The sequence below is a fragment of the Limulus polyphemus genome, unplaced genomic scaffold (assembly GCF_000517525.1).
Source record: "Limulus polyphemus unplaced genomic scaffold, Limulus_polyphemus-2.1.2 Scaffold2285, whole genome shotgun sequence".
Lineage (NCBI taxonomy): Eukaryota > Metazoa > Arthropoda > Merostomata > Xiphosura > Limulidae > Limulus > Limulus polyphemus.
In genome coordinates this window covers 144,853-157,362 of record NW_013667895.1, presented here as the reverse complement: position 1 = coordinate 157,362, position 12,510 = coordinate 144,853, and the positions used below count along the sequence as shown (strand labels likewise).

At 34.5% G+C, this 12,510-nt stretch overlaps 1 protein-coding gene across 3 annotated transcripts in view; it reads right to left on the bottom strand.

Annotated features, from left to right (window-relative positions):
* The window catches only part of LOC106466516 (disintegrin and metalloproteinase domain-containing protein 10-like), a 76,172-nt gene that overhangs the window by 23,508 nt on the left and 40,154 nt on the right, over positions 1-12,510 (bottom strand). For 2 of the 3 annotated variants that reach the window (XM_022394537.1, XM_022394539.1), the window contains exons 7-9: positions 11,548-11,732; positions 7,004-7,181; positions 6,430-6,604 (exon numbers count right to left, since the gene is read on the bottom strand). In XM_022394537.1, the coding sequence (XP_022250245.1) occupies positions 6,430-6,604; positions 7,004-7,181; positions 11,548-11,732 (538 nt within the window). The remainder of the gene's footprint in view (positions 1-6,429; positions 6,605-7,003; positions 7,182-11,547; positions 11,733-12,510) is intronic. The other variant, XM_022394538.1, reaches the window with a different exon arrangement.

The following is a 12,510-nucleotide window of genomic DNA, read 5'->3' as shown; positions in this document are numbered from 1 at the left end:
TACATTCAGGAGAATGCCTCCATGGTCTGGGGGAAAAACAACACTGGAGATAGTGCAATGGGTGACCACAAAAACCCTATTTTGAACCATACCTGATTTATTCAATCTAAAGCATGGCAGGGATGGGCAGCTATCCCCTTCAACTTTACTCAAGAAGTCCATGAGTGAGTACTGTCTGGAACAGCCATATTAATGATGCACAAATATTGTGAGGACAAACCTACATGCAATCTTGTGGAACATCCCATCTCAACAGTGAACATGTTATGACCATGGAAATTAGAAATAAGCAATCAACATGGCCTGACAGTGCACATTTGACTATGAGAAGTGTACCTAGTTAGGCACCACTCACCACAGAGCATGATCCAGACAATAAAGAAAAGAAGGAGAAAGCCCCAAAAAAAGAAGATATAAAAGATAACTTACCCAGTCACAGTCTCACCGAAGTCTGTAGAATGGCTACAGGCAGAAGACGATAACCTGAAGATGAATATACAGCAATCTGTTGCAAATAGTGAGATATGAACATATGTGGAGTAGTCTACATGCCCGATTGAAGAATTTCCTCCAAGGGATGGCAGAGATGAGGTGCCATGGAAAAGGTAAGATGCCTGATCTGACAAGAAGACACCTGTAACATATTAGGGGAAGAAGTTAAAGAAGAATAAGCCAATTGAATTAAAAGCCAAATCCAATTGGTCAGGATGGAAGGAGAAAGGTCACGAACAGAGAATATCTGCAAAGGAATGAATAGGTAGGAACAGACACCACAGAAGGAAGCCATGCAGGTAACATACAAATGAAGAGCACGGACAGGACATAGTAGCCTATTCAGATCCGACCAAGGATAAAGGTGAGAAATGGAAAGAAGGGAAATCGGCAAGAAGGAGGAATTACCTTCCCAAGCCTTAGAAGTTTTGGGAAGGAAAGATTGATCCAGATAAAGGAGAATATATGCAAAATTATATAGAGTATGTGAAACATCAATTGAAAATAAATCTGACCAATGATGTCAACAGGCGAAGAGGAGAAGGAAATAAGTCTTAAGGAATAAGTGAACAAATCGAACATGAAGACAGCAGTTCATATGAAGGCAAAGTGAGACAGTAAAGAACCACATTAACATCCCAATCTTAAAGGACAGCACACCAAGGTGGATGACCAATCCAGAAGGAATGCAACAAAAGGGAATAGGTAGGAGAGGTAAAAATTTTACGGGACTGGGAAAAATTAAAAGTGTGGGATAAGGCAACCCAATAACCTGCAATCAAGTAGACAGAAGACCCCTGATCAAAGAGCCAAGTGAGGAAATCTGTAATATGAGGAATAGTGGGTCTGGTGGGTGAAAACCCCTGACCCAATGACCAATGAAGAAAAACATTCCACTTATCCCTATAGGAAGGAAGGTAAAAAAGAAGTGACCTCTCAGGGACAAACCGGATATCCTCACCAAGGGCTGGATAAAAACCAGGCATGAAGACATAGGATATGAAGGGCCAATGAAATGCAAGTGACCGAGGTTGACATAAAAGGGATGAAGGAAGATGTAAAAGAGAGGTAGATTAGAGATGGAGCAGCTGCGAAAACCATGGTCGTTCCAACCAGTAGGACGTGACACGGAGTGGCATGGATGATTGAGATCACCCTGTGAAGAAGACGGATGGGAGGATAAATATACAGATATTTGTTAGTCCAATCTTGAATGAAAGCATCAACAAACAGAGCAAGAGAATGATGAACTGGAGACCAAAACAGAGGTAATTTGATATTGAGGGATGTGGCAAATGCATCCAGGTGAGGAGTACCCCATTGAAGGCATAGCTACTGGAAAACAAGAGGATTGAGAGACCACTCCATCAGATAAATTTTTTCTGGATGGGAAGGACAGTCCGCAACAAGATTGAATGCACCCGGAACATGACACACAGTGATACAAATACCAAGCATTTGGGCCCAAAAAATGGAGATCTAAAGTCCAACCACAAAGGGAATGAGAATGGGTGCTGCCTTGGTAACTGAGATAAGCCACCTCTGTAGAATTGTCGGAATGATCAGACGATTCTGGCAAGATAAAGAAAATTATCCAAAGCATGATACACAGCCAGAAGCACCAGGATGTTCATATGGTAAGATCATTTGGCCAGAGACCACTGACCTGAAGCTTCCTGCTGATCGATCCATGCCCCCAGCACAGAAGGGAAGTGTCCATGAAGATATGTAAATCCAGACTCGGGGGAGGAAGCAGAACATCCGCCAACATATGAGCCTTATTCAACCACCAATGCAAGTTGCCTACAAGGGAGAGAGGAAGGTAAATAGGAGCCTCCAACTTACCTTCCCATGCAAGATTCCATTGGTTGTGCAGAGTCCACTAAAGAGACTGCATATGTGCTCGCCCAAAGGGGATAAGAACTACCATAGAAAACCGCTTCCCTAAAAGAGATAGAACCTGATGAGCTGTAAGAGAGGGAGCAGTAAGGATATGGAGAACTGAAAACCCCATCAAATGAAGTCAAAGAGGAGAACATTGGGCCCAACTGCGATGAGTGTTGAAAAAAAGACACCCAAGTGGACAAGATATTGGGTAAGTATAATAATTTCTTCAACTTGATTAACCAGCCCACATGAGCTGCCCCCAGGAGTGGAGCAGCAGATGAGTGTTATAGGAGGACTCCTGTTTGGAACGAGCAAACAGAAGTTATTCATCCATGTAATGATGAAATTGCAACCCCAAGCATGTAAATGTTGTGCAAATGCCTTGACCACCTAACAAAAGACATACTGGGTTGAAGCAAGCCCAAAGGGCAGGGTGCAAGATTGATAAACTACCCCCTGATGAACAAACTGAAGATAGCATCTCGACTAACAAAGTACTGGGATATGCAGGTAGAAGATGTCTACCTTGGTCATCCATAAACCCAGTAAAAACCCACCTGAGGGTGAGAAAAGACTCCATGGTATATCGGGGGAGAACCAAAAGTTGATTGTGAAGGGACAAATCAATCATAGGCCGCGAGTCTCAGGGGTTTTCTTGTGCTCTACAAAAGGCCTGGAATAAAAACCTGAAGAAGGATGACTGACAGGTTCAATGGCCTGCTGGAAGAGAAGATCCTGTACTGCTTTGGACAGATGCTGAATTGTGGTAGGATCCCAAGGCAATGGAAAAGAAATGAGTATTTGAGATAATGGAGGAGAGGAAAGAAATTAGATGACAAGCTTCCCACATAATATCTGAATAACCCACAGAACTGTGGCAAAAAATTGTCAAAGGGGAACAAGTTCAGACGTGCAAACCCCATTGGACCAGAACCCACCGAGTAGTTACCAGTACTGTTGGCAACGTGTCCATCTGCATGGAATAAATGATGGGGGGAGGAACAGATAAGGGCTAAGAGGGAGATAGATGGAAAACAGTAACAGAGGCATGTCTAGGCTCAGAATGCAACAAACGATTCACCAAAGAAGAAAGGGTAGTTTGCTGTTGCACCAATTCCACATGGGATTCCAAAGTCTCAGAAATATTACTAAAAACATACCATTGAAGAAAAGACACCATAAGTTCCAGAAATAAGCAGAGGGTAAATGAACCCAGGACAAGGCTGTGTCCCTTCCCAGGAGATCCAAACAACAGAGAAACCATGTGTGTAAGACCAGAGCTGAAGAAGACGAACGTGCAAATGTGGAGGTAATCAGGGAGAGGCAATCCCATGAAGAACCCTGAGGAACTCTGTAGATCACCTCAGAAAGAAAGAGGATAGTAGACAAGTACCATAGGAGAGTCGATGGGACAAGACAAAGGTGGGAAAATTAGGTGTGGGATAAACAAACAGGATGATCAGGGTTCACCCTCACACAAGCAAAATCAATTCTGACCGTTGAGAATCAAGAAACAGACATTCAGCCTGATGGTACACCAAGGCAAACTGATCCCAATCCTGTGGAAGAAGAGGCATGCTGGAACTCCCAACCAAATGCTTGGCATGAACCCTAATATCTGGAGAAGTGGGGAAAACCAAATGCTGAGAGGAGGAAGTATCATGCAACAAAGGACAGGAGTCATACGAAATTGGGAAAATGGATAAAATAGAACATACCTGAGAAATCATGTCTAAAAAAACTGTATTAGGCTTAGCTGCATCCACAGTAGGGGTATAGGAAAACACAATAAAATCTGGTGGAGGAAAAAGGCTTTCAAAACCCTCATCAACCCAAACAGGTTTGGCACGATCAGGAGGAATAGGGTCAAAATCAGGAAAAACAGGTTGATTCATATAACAGTCAATCTCACAGTGGATGATAGCCGATAAATCCAAAGATGAGTCACCCCCTGTAGCCTGTGTGAGTGTGCTAGTAGAAGGTATGATCTCCAAAGTGGTAACTTCAATTTCAGAATTAATTGCGTAAAAATGAAAATCAAACACAACTGTTTAATGAAAAAAAATGAAAATCTGGGAAAATGTTATCTGAAAGTCGTTAACTTTTTAAAAATAAAGAAAAACAAAAAAATCCACTTTCGAATAATAACAAAAAAATCATTAAGACGAACAAATTCGAAGAGCACAAAAAAACCATCTTGACACGAGTACTGCCAAACAGGAAGTGATAGTTTGGTAAAATCGAGTAGAGGAAGTCACATGCATCAATAGTGTTTGTTGCATTCTTACTGGTGGAGAGTTGTCGCATAATGATTTACATGCGATATGCATTTGAATCAATTATTTGTAAGGTACATGGGAGCTCAAGGCTTGTGGCATGTGAAAAAACATTTTGGCATATAGAGGGCAGCACTGAAGGAGAATAGCTATTTATGTGAGAGGAGGTGATATACCGTATAAGAAATTATATTTCAAACATACAGATCACATGATACTTTTCACTACTATGATATGGTTAACTTGTGCTCAGGGTTGCTGACAAGGAGTGGAATTCTCCAAAACTAGTATAAGCCAATAACACACGTTGATCAAAGTGTAGACTGAACAGAACCTCTCTTGACCTTAGAGTTCAAAATTCAACAATTTTTGGAATACTAAGTTTTTTTATTAATGATAATCCCTGTTAGGTAAAATTAAGCACAATTTTGAATTTTCTCAGTGGCTCTAATGACAGTAGCTTTTCTTAAAGTAAAACTTGAACTTTTACCTCTTGCCAGGAGGGATACATAGTATTAAAAAAAAACTAATGAATTAACTTGAAACACCTGTACTCTTTCAGTCACTTTAGATGCTAATGGGTTAATGCAACTATTTAACACTGGTTGTATGATTAGTTTTTTTCTATCACATCTCATTATACTGCAACTGGTGTTATTAGTTTTCACAAGGCAATATTAATAATAAAGATTAGACTCTCAGCTTTTATATCTATTCTATTTTTATCAAATTTAGTTTCACAAGAGTATACACCATTGTTGCTAGCCGCTAATTACAATAGAAATGATTTTAGGTATCATTGTCAGTTTTTCTAGAAGTTAACACTTTAAAGGACTTTTACAAAACTTCAGCACTAAAATGTACACTTTACTAAGTTTCAGTGATTTTATTTGAAAAAGTCATTTTCAAATATTTTAAAGGCTTTTCAAGTACCTGTATGTGGACCCTGATTAATTAGACATAATGGTTTGTAATATCAATACTTTGAAACCTATTTAAACACTACAACATAACCATATGGATTATGTGACCATAGAAGTGTACACATTATGTATCTTCAACACCAGTAACTTTAAGTTACATTTTACCTCATATCAATGTGCTTAACTTTTTTATGCCTTTTCTAATCAAAATAAGATTACTGTACAGTTCATTATTCAGTAGCCAAAATTACTGAATATACAAGTCTAGTCAAATATTCTAGAACACATACACAAAGAAGTTACAACAACTGGAAAATCCAGTCCTAAAATAAGATGCAAAACCATGATAATTTATCTGCTTTCTGCACATACATATACAACAATTAGTACATTTAACACTAGTTTTAAACATCTTGCAGCCAAAATCTAAAACTGAAACTGGATTCACAATAAATTAAAAATTATAATGTGAATACAAATTACAAATAACTTATGTATAACTGATCATAACTACAGATATTTTTTATAAAAAATTATTAAGAATAACTTTCATCCACAAATTAAAAAAAAAGAAAAAACAAAAGACAATTTCTATACTAAATTTAAAATATCAACAAATTAACCAGCCAGAAATTTAAAGCACTTAATCTGGTCACAACTATTTCAGTTATCTTTCATTCATTAAAAAATGTAACAATTTTTTTGACAGTAGAACTCATCACCAGTGTTGTTTTAAAATTAACTGCATGGCTTGAGAGTACATAAGTCTATGCAAATGCTTCTATGACTTAAAGTATGAAAATTACTTTAAGTTACAATTAATTCATTATAGGTTACAACTACAAACTTACCTACACTTTTTACCTGGTCTTAGAGTACAAGGTTTGGCACCTGGTTCATAATCAAGGAATGGCTCAATTTTCTTTGGATAACAACATTGTTCTTCACATTCATTTATATCCCAACCACAGTCACATTCCTCTCCTTCCTCAACTATCTTGTTTCCACAGAAAGACCCATTAACTTCTAGACAGACAGAGGTAAAAAGGCATATTCCACTGTATTTTCAAAAGTTTATATCCAGGCACACAAACTGAGTAGCTTCATTTATACAACACTTGACATCAACCTATGCAAGCTTATGATATAATCATTTTTGGCTGGATTCATTCAATAAAGCCACTTTAATGTAGGTATATACATATTCTACTATAATGTTTATTGAAAATAAATAAGAAAATGATAAGTTCACTAATTATTATATATAATACCATAAAATTACTCTGCTGGATATCCTTTGTTTCACATCTTATGTTTATAGTCTTTTCTGTTAAATTAAATATTAATGCAGAATCTGTTTGTGAGTGAGCCAAAGCTTCTAATATATTTTTGTTAATTACAAAACTATCACAAATGCTCTCATACCTGAAAAACAATTATGCTTTCCATCTTCTTCGAAAACAGCCTGGAGAACTGAGCTTATGTTACCAATGCTACAGCTTGAAAATTTGTTGTTATTTGGTCGATCCCCAGAGGTTGCACTGGCATACATTATATAGTTTCCATTTGCTCCACCAGGTTTACAATAATTTGGATAATCATGCTACAAAAAGTATGAGATGCTCAATTAAACCAAGAAAAAAATGTGCTTACAACAATGCAAAACTACATATTGTGATTTTGAAATGTCTTTTTGTTACTTTAAATGATTAGTATATAAAAAATAGATACATAAAATTGCAAGAAATACCACATATTTAGGTGTAGATATCCTATCTGGATTAGCTGGGAGACAACCTTAACTAACATGTTGTTTAAAACAAACAATTCATTTCAAAAAAATGTACCTAACTGGTATGATGGTTCAACATTACAACAGAACTAGATATGAAATTTCATATATATACACAAGCTGAAGCACTTGTCCTACAACCAGGGGCATGATGATTGAATGTAGGGTTTGAAATAATACATTAAGTCAAAAATTTTGATTAATATGCATACTTTACAATTACTTTATTCATACCTACTTACAGAAATGGTGTTACAATTACTTTATTCATACCTACTTACAGAAATGGTGTTACAATTACTTTACTTTTTTACGTTTACTAATCCTTTTCTACAGCCTTAGTGTTTGTTGATACTCTGAATGATTCTTGATAGACCACATTAGAAGTTTTTCCTCCTTCCTTTCTTGGTTATCCTACTCTTTGAATACTCAACATAGAATTAACCATGTGAAAAGCAAGGAGTTTTCAGATGTAGTCCTGCCACTATAAGGATCTGGCCTTGTGCTTTCGTTGCCATTTTTCCTGGCAAGAATGTGAATGTTTGACATTTTTAATGAAAAAAACTCAATACTTTACATGAAAAAAAATTTCAAGTAAAAACATAAAATTAAATTTTTTAGGAATAAAAATTGATCTAAAACTGTAGAGTCATTAGCTAAACAAATATTTCTGCTGTGGGGATGGCCCAAGATAGGTGGAACCAGGTAACAGCTGCCTTATGAGATGCTCCTTGATTCAATGCATCATTCTACCAAGTTTGGTTGAGATTGGTCCAAAAACCATGGATGGAGTAGTTCATGGACAAAAACAACAGAAAAAAAAAATTCTTTTTACTTTTATAAGTATAGAGATTTACTACACAGTACTGTTTGGAGAAATATACAGAACCAACAATTGTGCTTTACTGCACAAGAGCTGAAATGGAAAGTTGGGCTAGCAACATGTGAAACTCATCTTCCACTAACTTCCAGTCAAATAATACCATAAAAACACAGAGATAATCCAAGGATGGAATCATCTGGAAAAATTATGCAATATCAAGGTACAGGTTACTAATGCCTTGTATGTTTCTGAGAAGGAACGAATGTGGTAGTTTTGAATTGTTAAAACTGCTTTAACCATTTGCATCCAGGCCTGGCTCTTTTGTGCATTCACAACTGTTTCTGGTGTTACTACATTCAAAATTTAATTGATTAACTTTATTATCAAAGTACCTCAATAAACTTGGCAAGAAAACATAGTTTATAATACAAATTTGTATACAATCTAAGCTTTAGTTCTTAATTTTAAAAAAAATCTCAAAGTTCTCAAACTTCATTTTTCTGTGTGTTATGTTATGGGTCTGAGTTCCAAATTCTGCACTCAGAATTTTCTATCTTCTATAATAGAATACTACAGTTTCCAAACAATACATAGTTACAAGCAAAGGCTTTCAAAAGTCTCAGACAAACTTTAGCAAAAATACTTTACTAAATATACAGTATTTTTGTATACAACAGACCTGTAATGTTTACTAAAAGCTTGCCAACTTTCATGAAGAATTAAATAGTAAATTCAGAATTATAGTAAACATTATTATGTATGACTTCACAGATACAGGGTTTATCAATTTGACTGAGCCTGTGAACAGAATTAATAGCAATTGCTAGTGGCTTAACACTAACTCAGTTGGTAAAGCACTCACTTGGCATGCAGGAGGTGTCAGATTTACACATAACTCTGATCCAAAGAAAAAAATAAATTAGATTACCACAGAGGTATTTTTAAAATGAAATTTTAATACAAAATATATTCTTCTAGCTATACTTAACATAGTTCTAAAATGACTTATAAGCTATTTTTAATATATTATTAATCAACCTATGTAATGGACTAATTTGCTTTATTGGGAAAAACGTGATGCTATCTAAAACAATAACAGTAATCAGAGGAAACATTTTTGGAATAAGTAATCCTACTAACCTGTTATAGCTAAACTAATATCATTAAAGTATAGATGGTCTTATTTTATTATATTTATTTCCTACATTACTGAAGTATTACACAAATGCTTATAATTTTCACACTGAACAAATGTTAACACAAAAACCTTGATTTTGTGGTAGTTTGAATTGTTTACAGATTCCTTATGAGCAGTCATTAGTGGGTTAAATCTTCAGCACAGTTGATAGAATACTTCCCCGGTGTACAAAAAGGCTCTGTTTTGATACGTAGCCCTGATGATTACTACAGAAACATTGGTGCTCAACTAACAATTGTCTCATGATCCTGAAATAATGCCTAAGAATGGACTTGGTTCGCATGAGGGCAAAAATATAATAGTTTCGATTGTTTAAAACAGCCTTACTGGCAATTACTGTAGGTGAGCATTCTTGCTCAGTTGGTAAAGTACTCGGTTGCAGTTCACGTGGTCTCAGGTTCAATAGCAATTGCATAAGATGCAAAAATTGGGTTTACCAGAACCTTTGCAAATAGTGAAACTCAATGAAAGCTTTTTAACTTCCAGTAACTGTCCATAGCAAAATGTAAGGCTTATAAACAAGTACTTTATGTTATTTTGATAAGATAGATAAAACTCAATGAAAACCAAAGTGCAAATGTATTAATTTCTTCTCAATATACAATATATCAAACATGTCTATAACCAGCAATTTAACATTAACCAGAAACAAATATGGCTAAGTACTTAGTCTAGACAGGTAAACACACATATATACTAAACCAATATACTTCAATTTCACCACAAATGTAAACATGCTTTACATACAGATTCTACAACAGTCTATTTCTTTCCATTTACATCTTTTTTACATGTACTGTATAAATGATGTTATAGTATAAACAATCATAGGTAAATGGAAGGTAGAGCCTGCAAAGCTCAACAGTGTGTTGTCAACACTATAACCTTTTAACACATTTAAAGTCAATAGTTCCAGTGTACGTGTAAAAAAAACTTGTTTTTATTAATAAAATATATCATAAAATATTGCTATGAACAATATAGTTCATAAGGACTTTCAGTGAATATATTTCGTTCTTTAAATACTTTCTGAACTGCCTGATAAATACAAAGCATATTAAATTAATCCAGTAAAATGACTTGATTTTACTTATACAATTTATGCTATGTCACATGCCCTACTATAACTTATGCTAGTGATTCATTTATTTGCAAGTTTTTAGACAAAAAGTCAATACATGTTTGATTTTCACTGACTTATTTGTAATTTAACCCAATAGCACTGACTATATTGTTCAGATTTTAAGAAATGCCAAAATCCTGTTTTCAGCTGCTTACAGCCTACACAAAGCACCTGTTCATTTACCATGAATATTTATCAGTGTTATAAAGAGACTTGAACTAAATCTCATTCAAAGCCAATAATAATTTATTTCACTCACCAGAAAAAAAAGGGAATACCTAATTACAATTTAAAATTAACTTGTAATGACTGATTTGTAACTTACTGAACTATAATTTTTATAAAATTAACAGTGTTCAAGGAAATGTTACTTCATTGAATAATTTAAAACAAAATTATATAAAGTTTAATTCATATCAGTTGTAGAACTGGTTTTCATTAAAATGTTTTCATTTCTTAATACTTAATACTTATTTTTCAATCAGAATTCTTTTTGAGTAAATAAATACTGTGTAGCAAGACCTGGACTGTATCAATTTTATAATTTGTTACACAAATGATGTAGAACAAAATTCTTAAACCTAAGTTACATAAATTATATTTTATCATTTTGAATTTTTATTTTCAGTCATATTTAATTGAAAATAAAAACAAAAGTTAAACAGTTTAACACAGCAGAAAACATCGTGGACTAATAACTAGATTTGAAGCCTTTTTGTTATTTTAATATGTCTAAGGAAAAGAAAAATACAATATCAAGTAGGGGAGGGGGGCAAATTCAAGTACTATCATGCTTATCATGTTGCAACATTTGTCAAATAACATAAAATTTGTTATCTATCACTAAGGACATTAACTAGAACTCCAGCTTTTCTGAATAAACAGTTCTTGAGTAATAAACTGATATTATGATAAGATTCGCTACATTCAACAAACTTAGAAACTGAAAAACTACAGAGTTGGAAGCAATAGATTCCTAATCAACTAACATAGTTATAAAAGCACTTAACACAGTTATTAGTTTAAAACTCACTGGTGATCCAAAATTGTGACCAATTTCATGAGCTAGTGTTAGCTCAGATACTTTGGGTGGAACTCTACTATTATAGTTGAGGAAAGTAATTACTCCTGTGTTCAAACTCCTTTTTGTTTCCACCTCTCGCCCTCCAACCTTTTCTCTGTATGATTTATGTTTTTCACATATCCCTCCAGACATTCCTACATACATGTAAACAAAATGAAAGATACAATTATACAAATTCTCAATTCTATCAATTTATAAAAGCTATTTATCTTACTGCTTTAAGATATGGTGTTCTGTCAATGGCTTAACTTGTCAATGTTTCCTAGTTTTACAAAATCTTTTGACAGATTTAAGTCTTAATTAATCTTTGATTTACCAGAAAACTGTGTAAGACATCAAGATCAGTTCAGCATTACTTTCATTCAATATTAAAAGTAAAACTTATTCATAGCCATAATAACTGCACTTTAAAAAAAAATGTTAAAAATAGTTTACGTATCAATTATCCAATACAAGTTTTTTAAACACTTGGTTGGAGGGTGGCAGTTTTCTTTTAATCAGATGAACATTGTCATTACTTTAACTAGGAAAAGATATTTATTTGAAAAAAAAAGTTTATTAAATAAGCTTTTATTACACCTGTCAAGTCTGAAAACAGGATTTGGAATACCTTCCTGGTTTTCTATTTTCTTAAAGTTCTTGCATGCTCTTTTGTCAAACTTCTAGAGTATTCTAGCAGATAATAGATAAGTATTTATTGTTTGGTTTTAAGTGGGGATGCTAAAGCTTCTAATATCAAACAATTCAATAAGACTTTAGAAGAACAATTTTAATGATTGATCATGTGAGTATTTCCAGTTGTAAAGATTACACTTGTTACAAATGCCATTTACTTTACAAGAAAACTGAATAATAGCATTGATATGATCTGATTTGACATTACTAAGAAAAACTACTTTTAAATAACTAAAG